At 44.4% G+C, this 26,598-nt stretch overlaps 1 protein-coding gene across 4 annotated transcripts in view; it reads left to right on the forward strand.

Moving 5' to 3' along the window:
- Positions 1-26,598, forward strand: part of ehbp1 (EH domain binding protein 1) — a 141,209-nt gene that overhangs the window by 31,301 nt on the left and 83,310 nt on the right. For all 4 annotated transcript variants that reach the window (XM_056609563.1, XM_056609562.1, XM_056609564.1 and 1 more), the window contains exons 6-10: positions 11,577-11,758; positions 13,210-13,349; positions 17,540-17,698; positions 18,324-18,606; positions 23,252-23,510. In XM_056609563.1, coding sequence (XP_056465538.1) covers positions 11,577-11,758; positions 13,210-13,349; positions 17,540-17,698; positions 18,324-18,606; positions 23,252-23,510 — 1,023 coding nt within the window. The remainder of the gene's footprint in view (positions 1-11,576; positions 11,759-13,209; positions 13,350-17,539; positions 17,699-18,323; positions 18,607-23,251; positions 23,511-26,598) is intronic.

The raw sequence follows: 26,598 nt of genomic DNA on the forward strand, positions 1-26,598 counted from the left end.
TATGTGTGTGTATATATGTGTATATATGTATATATATATATATATATAATTTTTCTACTTGTATGACTCCATACAGAGTGAGAACCTTTTATATCTGTGTCTGAAATCTAATTAAGACGCCTCAAGGGCACTGATTTATTATATTTATGCCGATACCCATCAGCCATTTCTCTGTAATGTTTGATAATCTCATTCCGATCACCTATTTCTTTTTGCAATGAAAGGTTATTGTCGTTTCACAAATTCCTTAATAACTGGTTCTATAAACCTACTACTAGCCCACCTACCCTATAAAAAAACGATTGCTATATTATTGAAGCTTATAATTACCATTTGATAATATGATTCATTTGAGTTATGATTTTCCAGCCTTTCATTGAAATCCTAGGAACAAAACGTTACATAACCAGAACATGAACAGATTAATAAATTTATTGAATCACAAACTTGATCTGGCAATGGACATGGGGGATTGCAATTTTTAATTTTGCCTTTTTAATTGTTTTGGCTCCTGTAATGTAGACCTATTACTGTGTGGCACATAAACTAGAACAGCTGCTGGGCTGGTGTGTTATTATTTGAAGTAGTCAATCTAGTCGGCGATAGCCTGGTTACGATATTAGTAGGAATATTATACATATTATACACAACCCAGTAAAACAATGATTAGAAAGACGTTAAAATGGTGCAGCCTACCTTTTATGAGAGTCAAGACAGAGGAACTATGTTAAATGCAGGACAAACGTGAATTGTTGCAGTAACTGAGCATAATGACAGCGCTTCTTGTTGAGGGATCTGTTCAATTCTAGTTCTCAGCATTCCAGCTTCATTTTAAACTTAACTGGTGCCAATATCGGTTGCCTCAATCATCCCTTTGGATGTTCTGAGTCAAGCTTATATCTATATCTCTTCATAAGGGCGTCTGAGGAGAGAAAAACTCCCCAACACGTATAGGGAAACAAAATAAAGGGGCCTGATTTTAGGGTTTACCTGGAGTCACAGAGGGGCCTCATGGCCATGAGGCAAACTTGAAAAGTAATAGGAAAAAGTGGTAAAATTATAACAAACTATTATATCCAGAGTGTTATCATACTTGGCCTCTCCCTTTGGGTCTTTGACAGACATTCTTCAAGGATCTACTGCTTAAGGCTGTTCCAAGCATGGGAGAGAGAAAATACAACAGGGGAAATATAAGGCATGTGTGCAAAAGGGGCTGTTTCAGTGTCTCTACATACCTGACTAATCACTGTGAGATCAAAGCCAAGCTGAGCTCCTGACAGCTGGAATGGAGAGAGGGAGCAAAAGAGGGGAGGAGAGGAAGAGGCAACTCTACACCTCCACAATCTGAGAATGAGAGGGATGGGGGTGAGCTATGAGCGCTGGCCGGACAAAGAGGGGCTAAGGCGAGGGGTGGAGAGATGTGAAAGGGAAAGGAGGGCCGTCTGTACACCTGTCTTTCTGTCGGTCAGTTCTATGTTCTTGAGGAATGAGGCACATGGATGTAGTTCTTCGCCAATTCTCCTCACACACAGCAACAGACGCACCAGAAAATACAGTCATGCTGCTCAGGGGTTGACCGGGTACAGGACCTTTTTATATAGCTTTCGGATTTTTGTTTAACTGAAAGCTTGAATTCACACATGCAACGTGCACACATACTCCCCTTGATAATAACCATGTTGAGACTGACATCTGATTACAAGTATGTTGTTGTTGGATTTCAGAGTAATTGAACAAATGGAATTATAATAAACTTATTATAATGGAGGTTTATGATTTATGAAGATAATTCCTGTCGGTATAAAGTCAAAGGAAAGGTGTACAGGGCTCCACTTTTAGCAACTTAACTCCGGCATAAAATGATCACTTCTGTATAACCTTTCCCGTGTATGGGACACTGCAGCTGAATGCCCACTAGAGGGCAGCCTAGACTGTGTGTGTGTGTGTGTGTGTGTGTGTGTGTGTGTGTGTGTGTGTGTGTGTGTGTGTGTGTGTGTGTGTGTGTGTGTGTGTGTGTGTGTGTGTGTGTGTGTGTGTGTGTGTGTGTGTGTGTGTGTGTGTGTGTGTGTGTGTGTGTGTGTGTGTGTGTGTGTGTTCTGTGACACAGACTCAGCCCTGCTCCCAGGTATGTGAGCTAATATAGGAAGAGGCTGGGGATGAATGAAAGCCTGAATGAGGTGGTGCCCCCACCTAAGGAGGAGGTGGAGGAGAGGTGAGTCCTCCTGACCTCTCATCAGACGGAACAGGAGAAACCTAAAGGAGACGCCATTGTGCCTGCGCCATGCGGGACCAGGATGATGAAATTCCAGATCTGCGGCGGCACTCGCTGTGTCCCTGGCTCCTTAATCTGGAGGCCCGGCCCGCCACTAATCCCTTGCCGCTGAATTACCGGGCCCCGGACAGATTGTATTTTGTCATTGAAAACGACGGTGTCAAACACTGCCTCTGTCTCCGCTATTTGTTCCTGTGGCAGGGCGAATCGCATAATCACAAAGACTAAAGAGAGACGCGGAGAAAGGGAGAGATAGAGCAAGGGGAGAAGTGGCCACGCTGTAGTATCTCTAAATTGCATGCTAGCCCTGCCTTTCACCCCCATTCAAATGGGTGCTGATTATCAAAACGGTGTGCAAATTGAGGGGTCAAAGATGGGACGGTTATATTTGACTGGCTTGTGCTGACTGTGTGTGTGTAGTGTGTGTGTAATGGCTGGGGGGCCGGCTGTAATAAAGATGTATTTTATATATTTATTACACGTTTTGAGGTAAGGACGTACACGTGGCCGTATGGCTGTTAATTGGTTCTATTGCCGCTGAATGCACTGCAATGCATACAGTTGAAAGGTTTCTTTATTATGTTTGGGGTTCCTTTAAATTGTGGACCCCTTCCAACACCATTAAGGCCATCTACCACACACGCACGCCTAGAACCACACATAATCTCTTATTTTATAACTAGTTCCCCTGCTGGAACACATTACGTAGGCCAGTGACCTGTGAGCTCTAAATAGCCACCTCAGAGAAAAATACATTTATTACAGCCCTGGCTATTCATGCAAGGGTGACAAAAGCTGGTATGAAGTATGAAATCCTGAAAGTTCAGCCTGCACAGGGGCTGGCAAATCAGGATTATTTGAGCTTGTGTGCACGGCTGTGTACACCTTGGCCTCTGCTAATATACACCATAGTTTGAGGGAGCTCATTTACTTAATGTTAAAGTACACTTTGTGCATTTGTGTCTGTTTAACAGACACAAATCTGAAACACTTTTTTCTACATTATACTTTAAATTGTATATTATTGTAAATTGAAATATCTAATTAAATACTATTCTATAGTCTACAGATGAAGTTGGATTGTGTGTGTGTCTTGTGTTGCGGGCTAACGCATGCATTCCAAATTAATTTAATTAATGAATTGCCCTGAGAGGCAACAGATGCTGGTGATTTCCCCCCCTCATCCCCCACCCCACACACACACACACACACACACACACACACACACACACAATACAGTATATATCTGAGAAGGTGCACAGGCAGTGAGTAACAGGAGAAGCCTGGCATGGTAGGATACCCCTGTTGTGCTGGCCTTATGGCCCACCCCCCAGGCCATCACCACTATTTAAAAAGCACTCCATCTGAAAATGGATGTCTTCAATTTAGGTAATGCACGTTGATTAGGGCTATAGCGTTTATATCAAATGTTTCATTGTGTCAAACGATGATCCAAGCAGGGTTTCCTCTCTTTCCTCTTCCTCTCCACTTGGTCCTTGGCGTGGAAATAGTTTTATTGAACACTCTTGCATGATTTTCCCCTGATATATTAGTATTGCGTTAGTGTTTGTGTGGGTGGGTGTTGTTGTGCTGGAGGCGCTCTGACCTTGTCTTTGATCTGTTCCATACCAGACCCCTCGAGCCCATAGGGCTCCTTTTCCCACAAGACCCTGACAGATGTCGCTGCGCGTGCAGCAGCAGACACAGTATGGAGGATCCCAAACGGCACCAAAACACTGCGATTCTTTTCCTTCTGTCTTCACACAGTGCGACGCTTGACCCCAAAATAAACATCAAAACACAGAGTCACCTGGGCTTTATCCTAATCCCTTCTTGTGTGGCCTCATCACTGAACCTCAAGCTGAGAGGGTATGGGTGTTGGTGTGGAGAGGGGGGGCGGGGGGCTGTGTGTGTTTGTACTTCCTTGTTGAACTGTACTTTTGTTTGGGTGGACGTTTGGTCCGGGCCTGTGTGAGGCTGTGTTTTGATGTACACAGAGATAGCCATATTTCAGCATGCATGACTTGTCTATGCACTAGGATTAAGATTTAGGATGTGACTTGTTGTAGGTGTAATCACTGTGTGGTGCGTGGGAAGTTGGCTTTGTCTGGCTTGTTTGTCGAGACATGCTCAGGTCAACAGGGGATTGGTCAAGGTCTCTTCCACGCATTCATTTATTTATTGAAAGTTTTTTTAAAGAAAACCCATTTAACCAGAGCAACTGAAGCCCCAGCTAATGCTAATATAAGCCACATTTAAATGGTATTAGGAGCATCTTTGATTTTGTGGTTGCAGATACCCCAATAAAACAATCTAGCTTTGAACTGGCTTGCTGCTGTAAGTCTTTTCTGCAAACAGGTTCAGAATGGTGTAGATTTTTACAAATGCAAAAACAAGGAATATTTAAAGTCCGCAAAATCCACACGGGCAGCATCAGCAGGTAGCTGCAGGGAAAATATAAACAGAAAGGCTAATGAGCACAGTAGATGCAAAAGTCAAAGGACAATAGTCTCCAACAATGTGCTGGCACAATGTCCGTAAGAAAGTAATTAGGGGTACACGATTCATGCGATTGGCAGCAGTAGTTCCACATTCAAGCCCTCACAAACCCAACCAGCGCAGATTGCCATACTGTGTGTTTCTAGCACTGTTAGCGTTTCCATATCAACCGGCTTCTTTCCCCTGCCCCGACCTTCAACCCCGACTCCTCCTGCTTGCCACACCCTATACCCTACCCGTCAGTGTCAAGGAAAGGTTGGCGAGGGAAAAGGTATGGGTGTGAGCAGATCGTCATTGGCCAACAAGGGATCAGTCGCTATCTCAATCGCTCAGGTACTTATTTTTCTTGGCGGCGTCTTAAGATGGCTGCCCGCGATGGAGACAATACCAGCCTACCAAATCCTCCTGTTTACACACAAGCCTGACTGTGTGTGTGTGTGTGTGTGTGTGTGTGTGTGTGTGTGTGTGTGTGTGAGAGAGGGAGACTGGTTTCTAGGTAAAGCCTACTTAGGTGCACCCTAACTGTTGTGACATCATCCTGACACACACACACCACATGAGCGCTCAGGGATGTTCTCCAGATCAACGGTGACACACTGCTATGCACAGAGGTGATTGTTCTGCTCAGTGACGCTGAATAGAGTCCTGGCGTCCTGCTCCAATACCAATACTAAGCCACTCTGTCTCTCTCTATCTTTCTCTGTCTGTCTGTCTGTGGGGTGTTTTTATTATATTGGTATTTTTTTATCATCTTGTGAAAGTTAAATGCAGAGTGAATAAAGAATGTATGAAAAAAATACACATGGGCTTCCCCTATCTATTCCTCTCTGAGTTTCAATCCAAAATAACACCTTAAAAAGCTTTAGTGCTACGAATGCTCATATTTCCATAGATGTACAGGTCGTAACAGAAAGGCGATGAACACACATGGCCCTGGGTGCTGGCATCACCCCTAGACAGGTCTTTGGACAGACGGGGGGAGAGAGGTGCTCTGTGTCCGTGTTACTGCGGAGAAGGACACGACTCCATCAGCTTGGTCCTTGGCTTTGTGGAGCAACAGAGAACGTCAATGCACATCAGCTTGGCCCCTTTAGCTCTTTTGTCTGCTGTCGTATTTTATTTATCGTAGAACTTGGTGTTGAACAGCAGGAATACATCATCTCTGTGAGCTTGGAACTGGAACTCGTGATACTGAGGAAAATATCATTCTGCCACCGCGTCTAATGATAAGGGCATTGCAGTACACAATGAATGTATCGATGCAACATATACTATGCTGTACTGTAGTAATATATATGATTTTAACAGTAGAGATACTAAGTGAAGAACCGACACTTGATGTGATTGACAGCTTGTGTGAGTGTTTTCGTCTGTTTGGGAAGAAAATCATAAAAAAAAAGTCCTTTTGTTGTTGTTGACAAAGCATTTCAAAGAACACACACACATTTGCCTTATCCAATCCCTAAGCCAATTCCCTTTTGGTGGAAGGTCTTCATTGTTTCTCTTATTCTAATCTCTCTCTCACTGTCTCCCTCCTCTCTCTTGCTCTCTCTCTGTGTCTTTTTCTCAAATCCATATGAGATTCCCTTTTAGTTGGCCACAATCAGAGTTACTGAGGCAAAGCATCAGCCTGCTAATGCTCTTTGTCTCCACAAATGTGTCACTGAGTGTGGGGCGAGAGCACACCTTTGTCATGGAGCGGCCCTAGAGAGAGAGGGGGAGAGACACTCACTAGGGCTGATTGTTTCTTGTCGTGGGCCATCTTTAAACCCCTCCTCCCTCTCTTGGTCTCTCGTCCCCCTCCTCACCTCTCCTCCTCTTAAACAAATCAGCTTTGCTCTGGATTAAAGCCCTATCATGGCCCGTCAGATATCTGTTCAACAATAACCCTCAGACAACAGAGACTTTGGAGTGTCTTGAACCCGGGAGCAGAGGCAGACCTCTGTTGAACCCGGGAGCAGAGGTAGACCTCTGCTGAACCCGGGAGCAGAGGTCTACCTCTGCTCCCGGGTTCAACAGAGGTAGACCTGCTGTGTGTGTTTCAAAAGCTACGACACTGCATTAAAAAAACGAAATTGTCGTTTTTTTTATCTGGACATTTACAATGCATCTCAGCACAATGTAATAGAAGGGGCTCTTGGGATGGCTGTACAGACAATAGTGCAGGATTACTCAATGCTTTAAATATGTGTCGTTGCGCATGTGGGTGTGAGAGACGCTTGTGTGCAGACTTATGCCAGATTGAAAGCCTAAGTGTGTGAATCATCAACAGTGCTATATATTCATAGTTATTAATAAAAAAAAAATAAAAAAATCAGCTTTATCAGTCATGTGTGGAGGCCAAACCTATGGTGCTATAGCTCCATTGTGTGAGGATTCAGAGAGAGATGTGAACACGATGGATGTCTCAATTTCCAATAACCGTGACCTTGAGGGAAGCGTAAAAGCACAGTGAAGTCTGCCCGCACAATCTGCTGACGGCAGAACTTTAACATACAGCGAGCTGATGCTGTCCACATTCTGGCCAGCCGTGTGCGTTTGCGTGTGTGTGTGTGTGTGTGCGTGTGTGTGTGTGTCTGCGTGCTTGTGTGTGTGTGTGTGTGTGTGTGTGTGTGTGTGTGTGTTGCATGGGTGGCATTTAGCTGGAGGTTAACTCCTGGTTGTAAATTGAGTTTGTTATATTTCTCTCCGACTGCAGTATATAAATGGTAGCAGCCCCATGTCTAAAGACTAGTACGGTTTTTGTCCCCACCCAGCTTTCTCCTAACCTGATTAAGAGTTGCTCTGTGCAGAGTCAGGTCAATCAAACCTATTAGCAATATGCCTTAATATTGAAACGGTTTGTAATACTTATGTTGAGAGACTATGAGAGAATATTCGCTTGGACAGCACATTATCTAGAATTATTTCAAATTTATATTGCGCATACAATTATATCATTTTATTTTCATTGTTTCACTCACTCATTAACAAGTAACACCTCAAATACAAATATGATTGTTATGTTGTGGTTTTTTGCAATTTAGCTTCCGACATTTAAAATGTATTCCGTTGAACAGCACTCTGATCAATAGGAACATATTGATTACATTTGTTCCAATTAGAAACAAATTGACTGGTGACCTGTGTGTGTTAAATCACCATTAGTGGATTGGCATACGTGTGTGTGTGTGTGTGTGTGTGTGTGTGTGTGTGTGTGTGTGTGTGTGTGTGTGTGTGTGTGTGTGTGTGTGTGTGTGTGTGTGTGTGAGTGTTTTTGTGTGTGTCTGTGGGGGGAGGGATGTGGGGGCTGCAGTCTATACAAAGAAGAGTCAGGTTTCTTGTTTCATTCAGCCTAATTAATCCATCCTATACATGATCAAATGGATGGCCCCGCCTCTCTTGGCCTGTCCCATTGGCATTTTAGGGCAGGGGGATCTCCCCCCTGGTGCTGACCCCTAACCCCCCCACTGGGAGAGCAGCTGGGAATCAATTCTGGGCCAGCTGGCATCAGTAGTGAGGGGTAGGGCAGGTACCCTATCAGAAACCCACATTCACACACACACACACACACACACACACACACACACACACACACACACACACACACACACACACACACACACACACACACACAAAAAAAACACAGACTTACTCACACAACCAACAGTCACAGTCATCATCTACACACACACATAGACACCTACATGTGGACATTTGGCTTTGTCTGGTATATTGCTTTGACTTTCCCACCGTCAGCTCATACCCCTGGTGGAACCCGTGACCAGGTATCGGTTTGACTTATCTTTAACTATCTCATTGTAACTCTTTTGTCCCTATGTTAGCGATAGTTCTGTTTTATTGCATGCAGTGCAAACTGCATGTGTAAAAAATTACAAAGCTCCCTGCAGTTCTCTTGAATGGGCAGATCATGGCCTGATGGAGACTCACAGGCTTTCCCTTAGAGGGTCAGTCAAACTCTAGTCAACAGGACAATGGGCTTTTATGTCACTTATTGTGGCATAAAAGTAATTGTAATAAACAGATTACGTTTGTGGCACGGTGAACGTGGCATCCTGTATGTCTAATCTGGGTGTAAAACCTTAATCAGTTTTAACCAAACTGCATGGATCTGTGTTGAAGGCTACAGCTAGCTTTATTGATTGAAGCAGCCACAGCCTTTACGCCAAGGGTTGAAATGACGGTAATTATCTGCTGTCGCAAACACAAGCGGCAGCCAGGTGGCAGTATAATGCCACCTCCCCTCATTTTAACTTGCTTGTAAGGTGAGGTGTTAATAACTTCTGGATTGTCCTTGACTTGCTTTTACTCCTCACCACAACCTCCACCCCTTCAATGCTGCAATACCCCCCCCTCCTCTCATGATTGACATCATGCGTCCAGGGAGATGGAGTGTGTTCTCATTGTTTTGGGCCCCTTCTCAAATCACCTGAAAAGCTTATTTAATTCTCCTTCAGGGTTATTTGCATATCCATAAGTGTATCCTGGTTTTTACAGCCTCCCCTCCGCCTTCTGCTGAACTCCCAGGCATCCCCCCCCCGTGTCCCCTTCTTAAGTGTGAGATGCATTTAGTAAAATTCATAAAGCGGCTACATGCACTATTAGTTTTGAATAATAGCTGGGGTGTAATCTGTCGTGTGATAAGACACTTCCGTGTGCGTGTGCGTGTGCGTGTGCGTGTGTGTGTGTATTTCATCAAACTATTGTTACTAAAATGTCAATGTAAAATGTCAAGTGGCCGCATCGGGTTGTCGTTCAGTGAGTTGTCATGACGACGACTACTCACATCTTACCCAACGTGTTTCCGCGCTCTGAAATGGCGAGGTTGGAGAAGGGAGGGAGAGTGCTGGCCTGGTCCTGATCCCAGCCTACTAGCTAGTTGCATGAAGCTTGCTCACCCTTGCCCTGCTCTTGTGGATGTCAGCTTCCCTTTTTCCAATTTGTGCATTTGTTTTTTTGTAAAACTTTTGTAAAACTTTGAGGAAAGTTTGCAAACTATTCTGGAAGCATAAATGTTATTTCATATATATATGGAGAATTATTTCTATGAGGTTATTCCCTGATCCTTGCATACACTTTTCCCATAACTGTTGTTGTTATTATAACAGAGCAGGATAGTGTAGCGGTGAGGAGGTTTGAATCCTGGATGAGAGGTACAGGGTTTCGGCCTCCGTTGGCCTTTAACTACCTGTAGGCCTCCTTTGACGAGATGCATAAAGAGTGCTCAATATACAAAGAAGGTCTGCCCAAACGGAAGCCTCAATGTGTTGAATCTAGAAAACTCCTTTATTTATCACATGATTTATCCCGATTTATCACATATGTAGTGGTGAGCTCTTCCAAGTTAGGGTTAGGGTTAGGGTTAGGGTGAGCTTAGAAGCTCTGATATTTGTGACACAAGCACACGCTCGCTCGCGCGCACACACACAAATCAACATGCAACATGCAAATCAACATGACCGACTCTTCTGGCTGAAAGTAGATGAGAGGCTAAAAGCATCACTTCTGTGTTTCATAAAAAAAATTAACACACTAAAAACCCCCGACTGTTTGTTTAGGCAGCTCACACTCAGCTCTAATGTACACACATACCCCACCAGACATGCCACCAGTGGTAACTACACAATTCCAACAATAAAAACAAACTCAAAACAACGTACAGTATTATGCAGGGCTATGGTAGAATGGAACTCCCTTCCAGATCACATCTCAAAAACCCAGAACAAAGCTGGATTCAAAAAACAAGTGAAGCAACACCTCATGGCTGTTAGCACTGGATACTAGTATGTATTACTAATTTTTTTTTATCTACTCACTGATCCTTTTTTTTTACTATTTGTCATCTGTTGTTTTTGTGTGTTGATGGTTAGGTTATTTTTAGGTCATCTGGTGTTTGTATGTTGATTTCTTCTTTGATATATGCCTTTTCCTTTAAATGTTGTTTTTATGTTGATTTCGTCTTTGTTATATGTGTTTTCCTTTTTTATCTGTTGTTTGTTACGTTGTTTTCTTGTGTGGACCCCAGGAAGAGTAGCTGGTGTCTTTGGCATCAGCTAATGGGGATCCGAATAAATAAACAAATAAACATGCTTTTAATTGCTCTCTTATGTCGAGGTCTATTAGCCTGGCTGTACCCATGCTGCCTTGCGCACGATTTCAATTTGCGCTGCTAGGCAGCCTGGATTCCATGGATCCGATTTTCGCCGGAGATAGGGAACCAATCACAGAACGGGGAGGGACGTCAAGACGATGACGACGTCTATGCGACACACCCATCGTCTTCTTCCTCATCGAATTTCTGTCACTCTACATACGTCATCTGGTATAATTGATACAATTGGCTATGAGCTACGTACAGACTCATATCATAGACATTCGTTGCGCCCAATAAACAGCTCCGGGATATCGTAAACCACGGCTAAAATACGAGAAAATGAATGTGTGGTTCCCAGACCTCTTCTCAATGTAGTCTGAGATGAGGTCTGGCGTTAGCCAGGCTAGGGGTCTATGGCATGTTCCTCAAATTCAATCATCAGAATTTGAGGAACAGCTGCTTGCCCAGAGCGTTGCTGTGTGGCCTGGACGGAGCAGAGGATGCAGGGCAAAGCACACTTTAATGGTGGCCGTTAGGAGGAAACCTCAGGAGGGTACAAATGTAGGGAGGCACACGCTGCAGGGTCCCTACAATGCTGGCGGTCTGAAAGGACGAAGGAGATGCTTGGGAGAGTCGGAGTTGCGTTGTTGCTGGTGCTATGCTGTATCTAACTATTAGCCTTCATTTCTCTGCCTTGGTTTCCCCTGTCAGGAGTCTCCCTCAGGGCGCAGGAAGGCCCTGGCCACCAGCAGCATCAATATGAAGCAGTACGCCAGCCCCATGCCCACGCAGACTGACGTCAAGCTCAAGTTCAAGCCCCTCTCCAAGAAGGTGGTGTCGGCCACGCTGCAGTTCTCCCTCTCCTGCATCTTCCTGCGCGAGGGCAAAGCCACGTGGGTCCACGCACACAAAAGGGAGCCTGTTTGAACACATACACACATTCACACAGTCACACATGAAAACATGCATACATGAACACATGAACACATCCATTACAATTCACACACAAAGAAATTGCACTTGGTGATGAGGGGTATATTGTGATGGTCCGGTATAGCTTTTTTAACATTTTGTAATATTACCCTTTTTTTATGATTACAATTGTTCTCAATGACAATACATTATATCTGTCATCATATTATTCTACATTATATAAGATACACACAAAGTAGTGTAAAGTTAACAATATATGTCAAACTTTGCATATTAAGTTTATTTAAATCTTTACATATAAAGTTTTGCAGCTTTGCTTTTTCATGATTGTGGTAATCAGTAAACGACAGCCCCCGTGATCCCAACCATAGATCACTAACAGTCACGGTATCATAGGTGACACGCATACTTCTACTTGTTCAACTTAACTTTACAAACACACATTGACAAACGCTGGTTTGTCACATGTTTGTATAGGCCTGTTTACTGATGAGGGTCAGCTTTAATTGACAGAAGCCTGCACACTGCATGCACTCCTATACACTGTGTTTGTAGTTGGTTATTCATTCAAACATATTTTCTGTTGATAAGGGCAGCTATTTACTGTCTCTCTCTCACTCACACACACACACACACACACACACACACACACACACACACACACACACACACACACACACACACACACACACACACACACACAGTGAATGGTGAAGCCTTTGTTGTGCTTGGGACCAGGGGTTGATGATGCATGACCCTTGTTAACCCTTCGGGGAATGATGCCAGCCGAACACAAACAACCTCCATCAGAGCGGGTCAAATGAGATGGTTGAGGCGGGAAGCACCAGGCACAAAGAACAGAGTAGAGAGAGGGCCATGCAGGGAACCATGGTTACCATGGTGAAGCCCATCTTCCATTTACCCTGGAGGATAGACCGGAGAGAGCTTTGGTAAGCCATTTGAATAGAATGGAGAGAGTTTTGGTAAATTTTGTGGAAATGTTATAGAGAGTTTGGGTTGGCGTGGTGTATAGGTTTGTTTTGGTCACCATTGGGGATATGCTAGTTTTATTAAGCATGGTGGATAGGCTGGTCTTGGTTGGCGTGATGGTAGGCTAGTTTTGGTTAGTGTGGTGGATAGGCTAGTTTTGGTTAGTGTGGTCGATAGGCTAGTTTTGGTTAGTGTGATGGATAGGCTACTTTTGGTTAGTGTGGTGGATACGCTAGTTTTGGTTAGTGTGGTGGATAGGCTAGTTTTGGTTAGTGTGGTGGATACGCTAGTTTTGGTTAGTGTGGTGGATAGGCTAGTTTTGGTTAGCGTGCATAGGTTCAAGCGCAAAAACCTCATTGAGAAATGGAAGAAATGGTTGTATCTTTGTGTCTTTATTTGTTTGTGCGTGTGGGTTGCCCAGGGATGAGGACATGCAGAGCCTGGCCAGCCTGATGAGCATGAAGCAGGCGGACATCGGCAACCTGGACGACTTTGAGGAAGACAACGATGAGGAAGAGGAGAACAGGGTGAATCAGGAGGAGAAGGCTGCCAAGATCACAGGTAATAACCTGCAATAACTCCCAACCGTAACAATGAAGGACATGGAAATTTGACTAGCCATTTGCTAATTTCCATTCAAATAAAAACCCTAATTTGATAATAACCCTAACGTCTCATGCCCATTGCACCGTCAGTCAAAGGACTCAGAAGGCGTGGCTGACGGATGGGGGAGGTTTCCAGGGTCGTCAGAGCCTGAGTAGTGTCACAGTGCTTAAATTTGGATACCTGATCTGATTGGATGACGGATCCGTCGCTGCTGAAAAAGTTGAACATTTTTCAATCTTTTTGACGGAGCCTTTAGCACACGGATCCACAATGCATTGCGCGTCCGTCCCCATTCAAAGTCAATGGGGATCAGTCAACGGACGGAGGCAGTGGGCACGAGGCGTAACCCTTAACAATAATAGCCATTGCCTTCACGGCCTTCAGTAAAGGTATTCGATTTCAATTGATAATATAAATATTAATTGAATCTTTTATGTATTTTTTGTTATAACTAATATCCAATGAGTTTCCAACCAGAACACAACAACAATATTTAAGGGAATGGGAGTCTGATTTTGGACTGATGGACGAATTATCCAATCAAAATGTGATTTGTAGTTTGTGAAAGTGTCCGGACACTGTGTGTGGACTAGCTTTCCTTGTATTACTGTGATCAGGCCTAGACAGTAGCTATAGCGTTATGTTGGCTAAGTTATTTTAGCTCTACATCAGGTTTGTTGCCTTTCCTGTGGCTCAGTGAAATCCCAAAACGGAATATGGCCTCTGCCAGCCAGGTGAAGTGGAGGATTTACCTGGGACACCTTTCTCTAACCGATTAGTACAAGACAATTGAATTATCATCAGACCAACAGAAGATTTTGCAATTAAATTAAATAGTCGCATGTGGTTGGTAAGCGCAGTTGCGGGTTTATCTTTGTGGCTGGTTGTGCGCAGCTGTTCATATTTATATCCAGTGATATGGTGTGATTTTGAGTTCATTTTGCAGGAGTTCCCAAAGAGAAAGGCCATCTTCCTTTCTGGATTGCCATCTGCTGTTTATAACACAGTTGGACCATTCTCTTACTACTACTTCTCTCGAATCCTAATTGCTTCCTGTTTAGGAAGAGAGAACACTGACCGTGTCATCTATGTAGTGCCACACAAGTACCTGCACATGCCTGCTCAATATTCACTTTCCAATGTTCATTCACCTGATTAAAGAGATACATTCATTCTTAAACGGTATGTAAGCTTCCATCTGAGCAGGAGCCGTTTTGCCACCTGTTCAGAGCAGGCGGAAAGGTTTTAGAAAAGGGGGGACATGGGGTTCCGTCGGAAAATGCGTGAGGCGGCGGGAAACAATGCCAAGCTTACGTCCCACAAGCCAGGGGACGCATCCAAAGGAAAACCACTCAACAGCGGCACACTTCTTGTGCTTTACAGAGAATCCTCCCTGTTAAACACCTTTACACTTTTCAGTCAAATGGCCCACCTGAAAAAAGGGATTTTAGGGTTTGATCACACTTTAAAGTAGCATTAGGCAATCTTTCTGTAAAAAAGTCTAAATTATTTATTACTGATAACATTCAAGCAGCTATCTGTAAATCCAGAGTCAGTGTATGGTAACAGGTCACCCGCTTGGCAATGTAGCCAGGAGGGAAGACAGAGCGATAGGTTTATAGACTGAAATAGGGCTGGGCGAAATATCGATATTTTTTCAAACAAGTTATGGAACGAGACACTATCGTCAACATCAATATAGTTTAATTTGTGTTGAAAGTACAGCACATTTCTTCCAAATAACAGTAGTTTCGAACCGCACCTGCCGCCTGCTATTCCGTAACTCTGCTTATCTCTCTCCCACTTTGCCTCCGGCTCACACGCATGGAGTCCGCCGGAAAACGCGGCACAGAGGAGCTTGTAAGCGGAAGCGGAAGACAAATGGCTCCATAGTTTGGAAATGGTTTGGGTACAAGGTGTCTGATAAATTACAGAATCAGGTAATTTGTAGAGAGTGCTTCAAGTCTGTCCCAACTAAAGGGTGGAGTGTAACCAAACTCTTCCATCACTTGCAGCAGCACCACAAGGTGCAAAATGAAGAGTGCTCAAAATGCGTGCAGCGACGCAAAATCTTAAGCTGTCTCGACATTAATAATTTTTTATCCGATTAAGGCAGTACAGCAATTGTCCCAAAATTATTGCGGACCCCCGGATTCAACCAACCTCAACCATCAAACTATATTCAATTTCGAGCGGTAGGAATTGTAACGGTAAATCCAAACGGTAGGTCGGTATAGTAATAACGGTAACTCCACGGTAAATAATAATAATAACGGTTTCTCACACGTCTAGACACAAACATAAAACACAAATAATTTGCTAGTCCAATCATTCAATTAGGCCTGAATTGATTACGGATGGATGTTGTCCATCATTTTATATGAAAATATTCAATAATTGATAAAACTGTGTACTTTTAAACAAGTCTCAGCTCTTGCTCTTTTGCATGCGTGTGTGGTTAGCTGTGCTTGATCTGGTGCTAATGAACTAGCATTTTGACTCCCTCTTCCTAAAAAAAGCTAAATAACCAGAACCAATAAATGTATGTCTTGACCTCAACCGTTACATATATGTAATGGTATGTCTGCAAACATACATGTGTGGCATTGCATACCTTGCACTGGAATTTGATTTGCTGTGCTCAACCTGTCATCCTTTCTTCCTTCCTACACACCTACCTACCTACCTACCTACCTACCTACCTACCTACCTACCTACCTACCTACCTACCTACCTTCCTTCCTTCCCTCCCATGGTTTACAGACATAGTTAACCAGTTGAATGCCCTCAGCTGCTTACACGGCGATGATGATGATGAAGGTGTCCGTAAGCAAGCATGCAGAGCACCAGCTAAGCCTGCTGCTTCATCCTCTCAAGGTCTTTCTCTCTCCACACCTTTCACCTCTTCTAACTCCACTCCACTGTATCTATTCTCTCTCCTTCTCTCTGTTCCTTGTTTCTTTCATATTGATTTATTAAAAAAATTTACTCAGTTTCATTTTCCACACTTCTCTGTACAATCTAATTCTCTCTCTCTCTCTCTCTCTCTCTCTCTCTCTCTCTCTCTCTCTCCTCACACATCCATGTTCAGCCCCTCCCCTCCTCTTATCAAAGGCCTCTTGTGTTGTGATGGTGTTGTGGTCATGCGATGGTTGGCTTCTTGGGTTGATCCTGGTACATGTGGTGATGTTCTGTATGCATTTCTTTTGTGGTTTTTATGTTATGTTGCTTCCCATATAAGATCACTGGTTTTAAGTTTGCTTGTTGTGCGTTTTGTTCCCTCGCTCACTTTCCCATTCTTGCAGTTGATAGTGAACCAAACCAGGAAGTAGTCGCTCTCTTGGACTTTGTGTGACCTGAAAAATGGCACAACTCTCTCACGACACAAATAATAACCTCAGAGGCAAGCACACACACACATACACGCACGCACACACACTCTCACATGCACAAACACACATGCACACACAAATGCACAAACAACCACACGCACAGACACACTCTCACACACACGCTTACACACAAACACACGCACACACACAAGCACGAACACGCACACACAAACACACACGCAAACACACACACACACACACTAACACTCCACTCGCTGTGTAGTCCACCATGGACACGCACTATTCTTTTAAATCACACCCACCCTGGCAACCAGGGACCGAGCCACAGCCATGGTGATGGATATGAACCAGCTACGATCGCCATAGTAACCTCATACAGCCAATGTCGCCTCCCACGGTAATCTTTGGGGCCACATACTGTTTTTTCTTGATTTCTTTACCCAGAATGCCTAGTAACAAAGGGGCGGAGAGGACACAATGGTGCTGTGTCCTTACAACCAATGGGCCACATTATTAGACATTAAGCGTCCATATCGTTGTGGTTCACATCCAAGTGCAGATCCTTTTTGTGTTTGTATTTTTTAAACCCTTTTTTTGATTGATTTCAGCGCTTCTTTTGTTTCTCCTGTGACTGCTCCATTCCACGATAACGCAAGCTGTCTGTCACATCATTGAATGTTTTTCCCTGCTTTACTGACCGCCAGCCCAGACGCTCTGACCCACATGCTCTTCTCATCGCTCTTCTCCTCTGCTCGGTTCCTCGGCCGTTTTGGTTCGGACGCGCGATGGCAGAACTGATAAGCAAGCTCAACTTCCTGGATGACGAGGATCATGACACGCCCCCTGGCTCGGGCAGCAATCCTTTTGAGGATCCCGATGACTACCCCCAGGACCCCGGGGACTCCCTGGAGCCCCCTGACCTCAACCCGTTTGGTGAACCGGAGGACGAAGGTAGGACCTCAGCCCATGAACCCGTTGACCTGTGTTCAGCCAGGGTTTGCATCTGCTCTAATACAGTTTAGTGACTTGACTTGTTGTAGCAGTAAGTTCTAACATCAGCCGCCTATGCTGGGCCAAGCAATGTGTGCAAAACCTGTGTGTGTGTGTGTGTGTGTGTGTGTGTGTGTGTGTGTGTGTATGTGTTTGTTTTCATGCTCGTAATACTTTTGGAGTCTTCCAGACAGCTCAGTCGCTCTGTGCAGCTCGTTGTGTCCTTATGGTCGGTTTGCCTTTTGATTGACCGACACTTGATCTACATTTGGAGATCGAGTTTGTTAGCTTCATTTCAACATAATACACACATTTAAGCATAAATGCAAGTGTGTGTCAGTAATGGCTCAGTTTGGTCAGTTAACTCAGTAGGGTAACACTAACCCTAACCCCGACATCGCAATGGTGAGTGCACTATCCCTTCTGTTTCTGGGTATGGTTTAATTCAAACAACCTAAATCTTCCCCATGTTAAAGAAACCAGCGGGAGTCTTTTGTTGCCTTTGAGCTCATGATATACTGCTCTACCTTCCCTTGGTTGCTGAGGAACTTCTCTTCCCCCCCCCCCCCCCCCTCTTCCTGAACAGAAGCCCGGGAGCAGGCGCCCGCCGCCGCCCGCCTCCAGCCCGAGGTCCCCTTCTACGACCACGAGGCCCCCAACCCCTTCGACGTCCCGGAGGACACCGAGGAGCCCGACCCGCACGAGTCCTCGGGGAACCCCTTCGATGAGCCGGACCCCCCGGACGATGACACGGCCCACGCCGACCTAGACCCCCCCAGACCCCGGCAGAGGAAGGGGGTCCGCCCCGTGGACATGAGCAAATACCTGTACGCCCACACGGCCCGCATGGAGGAGGAGGATCTGGACGAGTGAGTATGGAGATAAGACAGTCCCTTATTCAGCACACACAGGGCTACAGGACATGAGTTCAAAACACGAAGTCAGATCTGGAGCTAAGAGTTCAAGTTCAAAGAATACACAGACAATGTGTCTCCGACCGAGAGCCCTCCGTCACAGATAACTCTCAGGGTTCTCTGGCTCCAGTCATAGTCATCCCTGCTTATCTTTATAAAGGGAGATATTCAAAGATCTTGGCGTTTATTAATAAAAGAAAATGAGTTAAATGAGGTTTCACTGTTTTCAGTCATTCCAAATTCATAATTTGAATCTCAAACCACCACCTGGAGTTATTTGTTTGTTTGTTTGTTTGTTTAGAAGTTTATTGAGCAGGGACAATTAAATTTTTTCATTGTTTCACATAAAATATAATATAGATGCCAATGCCATGCATACAGGTTTCTAGTCAAGACTAATTTGCAACCCCTATCCCTGGTTTGGACTTTATTAAAAGTTAGATTAAAAAGTTGAACAAGCAAAGTTAAACACAATCCACATGTTAGAATACGAAGCACATTCAATACAGGATACATAAGTACAAAAACAAGGACAACGATTAATGTGTGCATGTGTGTGTGTCAGAGATGGAAATTAACTTTTTTGCCCACCAGCCACTGTGGCAGGTAGATTTAAAAATCTACCAGCCACTCATCTTTTTTACCAGCCACTTTTTATGCGCTATATATTTTTTTAATATATGCGTACATTTTAAACAAATTGAAATGTTAACAATAAAACAACATGCATGGCTACACCATCATAAGTCAATCTAATTAGTGCCTGAATACAAATGTGTCCACAGACATGGTAACTAACGTATGATAGTAAGCATTATTGGCCCTTAACACTAATATTCAGAAAAAACATTGCCTCAAAAGGCTATTGGCCTATTGGCTAGTAGAGGCATATACTTGAACTTTATACCCTGAACTTTTAAACGTTGCAAACGTGCAAAAACATAATTATATATTTATGTGGCATTCAGTCCAATGCTGGAAATATATCTGGTGCATTCAGTAGGCCAATGCTGTGATAAAATATGTAAAGTATGACCAAGTGTTTCTTTCTGTTCAATAGATAGAACGTTATCAATCCCCTGTGGGAGAAATTTGTTAATGTTTGTCCCTATTAAACAATAATGGTAAAAAAATAAATACACGACGGTAACTGCGTTAGTCAAACCGTCCAATCTGAAGGCTCTACTTAACCACGCCCCCTACTCACTTCCACCAATGCAAAGCGAACAGAACTGAGTAGGGGAGGGCGTAGCATAACTAGTTTGCGAACGACCCAAAGAAACGCAACGCAAATACAATGAGAACATGTATGAGGCTTTAATAAAATCCCGGACGATTTTTAAATTCCGCCACACATTTTTTAAAAGTGTCTCAAAAATAGGGCATGTCCGGGCAAAAGACGACGTCTGGTTACCCTACGTACGGGAAACCCATTTGGTTCCTACCTGTAACACTGTTTAATAGCGGCCCAAATTGGTGAGCGCTATCCTGGTAATTTCTCTGCATGAGAAATACGAAGTGTGGCGTGTGCATGGGTTGAATTGCGTGTGTCAAACGCCGAATGCGTGAGACGAGAGCCCTGTTACCGGTATATTATCCCGGGTGCCGGACAGTTGCAGTTCAGCAAAAGAGGCGGACCTTACTGGAAAGTATTACCCGACACAGTGGCGGGTGAAGTGACACAATTCACCCGCCACCATACAAATCCACCCGCAAATGGCGGGTGGCGGGTGTTAATTTCCATCCCTGGTGTGTGTATGCGTGTGTGTTTGTTTTTGAGTAAGAGCTACACAACACTGTATACACGGTCAAGCATTTTAAATCTGGCTCCTACTTGACCATGGCGGAGGGTGGTTTTCCACAGAGAGTTTCCTAATACTCCTCACGATGCATCTTGGGGGAAAGCTGCATCGTGTTTCCATAGTGTCTTTGAGCAGTGCGTACTAATTGCACTCTGTTAGGGTACAGGCTGTCTGGGCCGGCCGGTGTTAACAGATGACTCCTCTAGAAGGGCTGCTTCACCCCTCAGGGCTCAGAGTGACGAGGCAGCTCTTTCAACACAAACAAGGAGTCTGTTGTTCCGCTGCATACTTTCACCTTGTCCTCCCCATCCGCTCTCTTCCTCCCTCTCTGGCCTTTCTTTTACCCTCGTCCCCGCACATGCTCGCACACACACACACGCACACGCAGCCACACACACACACGGAAAAAGCACACGCAAAAGCATACACACACACACACAAGCACACACACGCATGCAAAAGCACAAAGACACCCACACGCTAAAGCACACAAACACACACACAAGCACTAGCAGAAGCACACACAAGCAAAAACACACATACAAACACACCCACACACACACACAGTTTAATACTTTTATTTGGATCGTAATAAGTGGGGAGGTATAAATGATCCAAACATTAATGGAAGCATTGCTGGACTAACCAGGTTTGATCAAACAGAGAATGCCTCATGCTAAACAACTATTTTCATCAAGGATAGACATTGCATCTTCTTCCCAGGTTGCTAAACTGCCTATTGTGGCAGAGATGGACACACACACACACACACACACACACACACACACACACACACACACACACACACACACACACACACACACACACTTTCAAATACTTTCCGTTGATCGAGACATATTGCCCACAATTCCTCACTTTCGATTTATGTTGCCACTCTCCAGTCCATCCAGTTTTTTATTTATGGTTACTCCAGTGAGTTTGTATTATTTGAATGTTCCACGCCTCGCTCCAAATAAGTTGCTTTGGATAAAAGGTCTAATAAATGTAAGATGTCATGAGATGATGAACATGAACATGAGATGTCATTTGATGGCAGACATGATAAGTGAATCCTTGAATATATATACATCTCACCAATGGGGTTTTACCATCCCTTTCTTCTCCCTATTTTGTCTTTTTTTAGTTACTTTCATGCTTTTGAGTTTAATTTTGTTTAATGTTAGTTTAAGGTTTTATTTTTCTTTACTGTGCTAATAACATTCCTTATATGTGTATCAGATAACTATTAAGGACTTAACTTACTGACTAACAGTCATGTAATAACAGCTTTAATCAAAACAACCCAACCGTACGGCTAAAAAGGTGATGATAACACTGGATTACCACAAACACAGGCAAATCTGTCGTCTGTTTCCTTTTTCTCAGCTTTCTTCCTTGTTTCTCTATCTCCTCTCTGAGAAGGAGTTCACAAGGGCAAGTCACTGTTTTGACTGGCAGTTAAAAAGTCATGCCAGAGATACTCTTAAAGCCTGTTTGATTCCAAACAATAGAGTCTCTCTCTCTCTCTCTCTCTCTCTCTCTCTCTCTCTCTCTCTCTCTCTCTCTCTCTCTCTCTCTCTCTCTCTCTCTCTCTCTCTCTCTCTCGCTCGCTCTGTCTCCCTCTCTCTCTCTCTTCTACCCATCACTCTCTCTATCGCTCGATTTTAGGTCAAGCTGGGTCATTTGTTGCAAAAACGAACCATGTCTTTCAATCAGATACCTAGTCAGTTCTATGATTTTTTCTTTCTCTCTCTCTGTCTCTCTCTCCAACTCTAGCTTTCTCTTCCAGCTCTGTTGCTCCATCTCCCCCATTCTATAGCTCTCTACCAGCGTTCTCCCCGTTCAGGTGTGTTTGTTTAGATGGGGATTTTGTATCTTGTTGAGTGACAGTCTCAGAGCAATGCCCCCGCTTTCAACCAGACAAACAGTACTGTGGAGTGATTGACACTGTTGTAGCTGCAAGTGTGTTTGTGTGTGTGTTTGCGTGTGCAAGCATGCACGTCTATGTGCGTGTGCACGTGTGTCAATTGTCCAAGCAGCATGGATATGAGGGTGAGGTTCGGGCCTAAGGGTACCATCATCTTCTATTACATCCTGTGTGTGTGTGTGTGTGTGTGTGTGTGTGTGTGTGTTTGTGTGCGTGAGGGTGGGGGTTTGTGTGTGTGTGTGGTGGAGGAAGAGAGAGGAGGCCGGGGGTTTGCTGTATTTTATTGGGATGAAATGTAAAGCGAATCATTGTTTATCCCCCTTCACAATTTGTACGGACACTTGGCTTCCAGTAATGTATTGTGTGTATGTGAAATCAGCTACCTTTAATAATGACTAACACAGCTTTTATGTTGTCTATATTATATCCAAAACTAATTATGCGCCATAACCAAATAATTGGCTGTTTCTTAGTCCTATTCTGTGTGCTTTTTAAAATCGTTGAAGAAGGTGAAAGATGCTTTTGAAATCAAACATTCATGCAAATAATTATCTATCACTTCTTTGCCTTTGTCTCATTTTCTCTCTCTCTCTCTCTCTCTCTCTCTCTCTCTCTCTCTCTCTCTCTCTCTCTCTCTCTCTCTCTCTCTCTCTCTCTCTCTCTCTCTCTCTCTCTCTCTCTCTCTCTCTCTCTCTCTCTCTCTGTCTCCCTCCCTCCCTCTCTCTCTCTCTCTCTCTGTCTGTGTCTCTCTCTCTCTCTCTCTCTCTCTCTCTCTCTCTCTCTCTCTCTCTCTCCCTCCCTCTCTTTCTCTCTCACTCTCACTCTCTCTCTCTCTCTCTCTGTCGGTGTCTCTCTCCCTTCTTGCTCCCAGGTCTAACCCATTCTTCGAGCCAAGGGCCTCCAGCCCGGTGCAACAGTCCTCCTCCGGCTCCGCCTCCCTGGACGTGTACAGCAGCCAGAAGAGACGGGCCCCTCTCCCCCCGGGCCCTGGTGCCGGCCCAGGCCCCAACTCCCTGGATCTGGGTCCCACTCCCCCTAGGCCCAGTACAGGCCCCTCACGGGAGGGGGCCCAGCCGCCCGGGCTTGTGGCCGTGGTGGCAGGGAGGGAGCTGCCCTCCTCCTCTCCCAAGGTAGGCAGCCGTCTGGAGGTCCATTCATTACATGATCTGAAGGCACACACACACACACGCACACACACACACACAGACACGCACCCGCACGGACACACACGGACACACACACACACACACAGACACGCACCCGCACGGACACACACACACACACACACACACAGACACGCACCCGCACGGACACGCACACACGCTCACACAGACGCTCACACACACACGCACAAGCACACACACACACACACACACAGAGTTACCGGGATGTAGAAAGAGGTAGTTGAACTCCAACATCAGGAGGAACCTCAATGTTAGAAAAAGTTTATGAAAGCTGGGCAGCTTCTTTGGTTTGTGAACTCAGACCTAAAGAACATGGCTGACAATTTTAGAGGTTGATGACGTGGGATGTATTGATTACACTGGCCGAATAAATAAAACATTTTGAGCAAACAATAGGAAATGTGTGGTCAAAAGTCCGGCTACGTGTAGCAAACAGCCACTTTCCATCGGTACAGATCGTAGACACCAACCACACCTTTAGGAATACACTGTTGTTGTACATTAGTTGCAGCCTGTGTAACTTTCAGAGATGATTGAAATGGATATGGTGGTTGCTCACACGTGTGTGCACGTCTTGGTCCTCCACATTATTTATTTTTACGCTTGTGCAGTCCCGCCTTCTGATGCATTTTGCATGCTTGCCCGGCTTCTTCATCTGCTCATTTGAATATAGGTATATATTTATTGGTGTGCGTTCATATGTTTGTTTATTTATTTAAATGAGGTAAATCATGGCGTGATGTAATTAAATGGCTGTTGGTCACACTACTGGTGGGGGAAGGATTGGCTGTTGGGGGGTGGGGGTGTGCCTGCTTGTGTGTGTGGTGCGTTTATATGTGTGTGTATGTATGTGCATGGGCATGAAGGCGTGTGTGTGTGTGTGTTTCGGGCCCAATGAGCATATGTGGGGCTTAAACACTGGAGGCTTAACTACAGCAGACTAATCACAAGGAGGTTGACCCCCCCAACACACACAAACATACACACACACACACACACACACACACACACACACACGGTACAGTTAGCCTGACGCGAGCAGTCCCCCCACCCTGTGTGTCTGGCTGGCTGACTGTTTTAGTGTAGCTGGGTGCTAACGCCGGCCGTCTATGTCATTATGGCACTGTGCCTTTATCACCCCACTGCAGTTGTCTGTGACCGTGGGTGAGGGGGGCCTTAACCACTTTAATTACCCAGAGCCAGTGGCCTGTGGTTGGCCAAACTTTGCCAAGAGCTGCCTCTGGAGCTCTGGGTGGCTGGTGGTCGTGGTAGAGGAATGGGGGTGTTAGGAGAGTAGAATGAAGGGAAGAAGTAGTGGAGAAAACAGAGAGAGAGATTGGTAGAATAGATGAGAGTTGGGCGAAATTGGATGCAAGTAAGCAATCGACTGTATAGGTGCTACAGGGTTTCTTGACATATACAGCCGCATTGGAAATGTATTGATTTATTTCCACACAGTTTCAGGGCACACACAAACACACACCCACATGCACACACGCATGCATGCACACACACACACACACACGCACATACACCCCATTTTTGTGTGGGCTGAATGATGACCTTTGCATCCATGAAGTTCTTAAGGATTAAGACAGGAGATGGTCCCACTAGTGATTTGTAGGGAGGGGGGTGTGTGTGTACATGGGCGTTGTGGGTGTGGGTGAGCTGTGTGGATTTCTGTGTGCATGCGCATGTAGCAGAGTTGATCCATTTGTAAACGGTGATTGTCACCATTTCTCGGCACATGTGCGGGTATAGATTCCAACATGCCCTGGGCTCGCTGGGTGAATATGTATGTCACCAGATGTAACCCGCCCCAATACATGGTTAACCTCTAGCTCTCTCATAGCAAAGCTCTGAATCCATGCTGCACTGCATGCTCCCTCCGCATGTTTATTCATCCCCACTTGCTACTTATGCAAGCAATGAGTGTAGCACTATGATAAAAAAAACAACTATACCTAATCTCTAAATATGAATAGAAATGTATGCATTTTAAAATATGTTATTTCGCCTTTTGAATTTACATCTTTCCCTGAAGGGTCGTGAATATCCCATAGCGTTTGGCTGAATGGTAAATCATAAGCAACAGAGATTAGTGTGTCTTCTATATCTGCGGTTACATGTGTTTTCTGGATTTAAGGCTTCTTGTTCCTCCAAAGCATCGTTCCACAGTCGATCACCAGCGGCACAAGATGCCAACATGGTGGAGGAGAGGCAGTTGTTTCATCAGTTCCATTCAAATCTCACGCTCTACATTTCCAAACGTTTCCTAACCCTAACTACTATCAAAGCAAGTCCATAGGTTCAAACATAAAGGACATATTTCACCTAGATGGAAAATATAATTTGTAAACGTGGCTCAAAATTATAAAATTATGTCAAAGAAGTAATCCCTGCAGCATACTGTGAGTTTGTCAGACACAAGAGTTGCTTCCTATCTTATTTGTTGTCTTTTCCATAGATTAAATAATTTCTTCACGAATTCATGTTGTGATTATTCAAAGTTAATCTATAAAATGCCATGGTCCCTTGTTTGCATGTCGCATTATATGCTATATTTGCATCAATAATTTAGTTATACTTCAGATTTGTAATCTATAAAATGATAGTAATTTATCTCAAATCTGGGGGAAGTCAGCGTTTCTGAAGGCATGGATCCTAAGAAGGTGAATGGCTTTGAGCAAACACAAACTCTGCCAGCACTACTAAACTTTTCCCTGTGGGAAGACAAACTCAAACATCTTGTCCCTGACACAGAGGTTCCTGGAAACGTGTCAGAACTATTCAAATCAACCCCATGTAGATTGCCCACTGTAGAATATAACTATAAAAAGACCATTCTGAAAGCTTCATCCACTTGTGCAAATGAATACCTCCACAAAGAAACGGGAAACAAGGTGTGCCCCCTCCTATTTCTTCTTTCCAGCCAAGGCTTTAATGCCGTCGCCCCCTAAAGTTCTACTATTACCTGTGACTGCTGGATCACAGATTAGATGCCGCACAATGGTATTGTATGGCTAATGAAGAA

Source organism: Gadus chalcogrammus, chromosome 15 (assembly GCF_026213295.1).
Source record: "Gadus chalcogrammus isolate NIFS_2021 chromosome 15, NIFS_Gcha_1.0, whole genome shotgun sequence".
In the NCBI taxonomy this organism is placed as follows: domain Eukaryota; kingdom Metazoa; phylum Chordata; class Actinopteri; order Gadiformes; family Gadidae; genus Gadus; species Gadus chalcogrammus.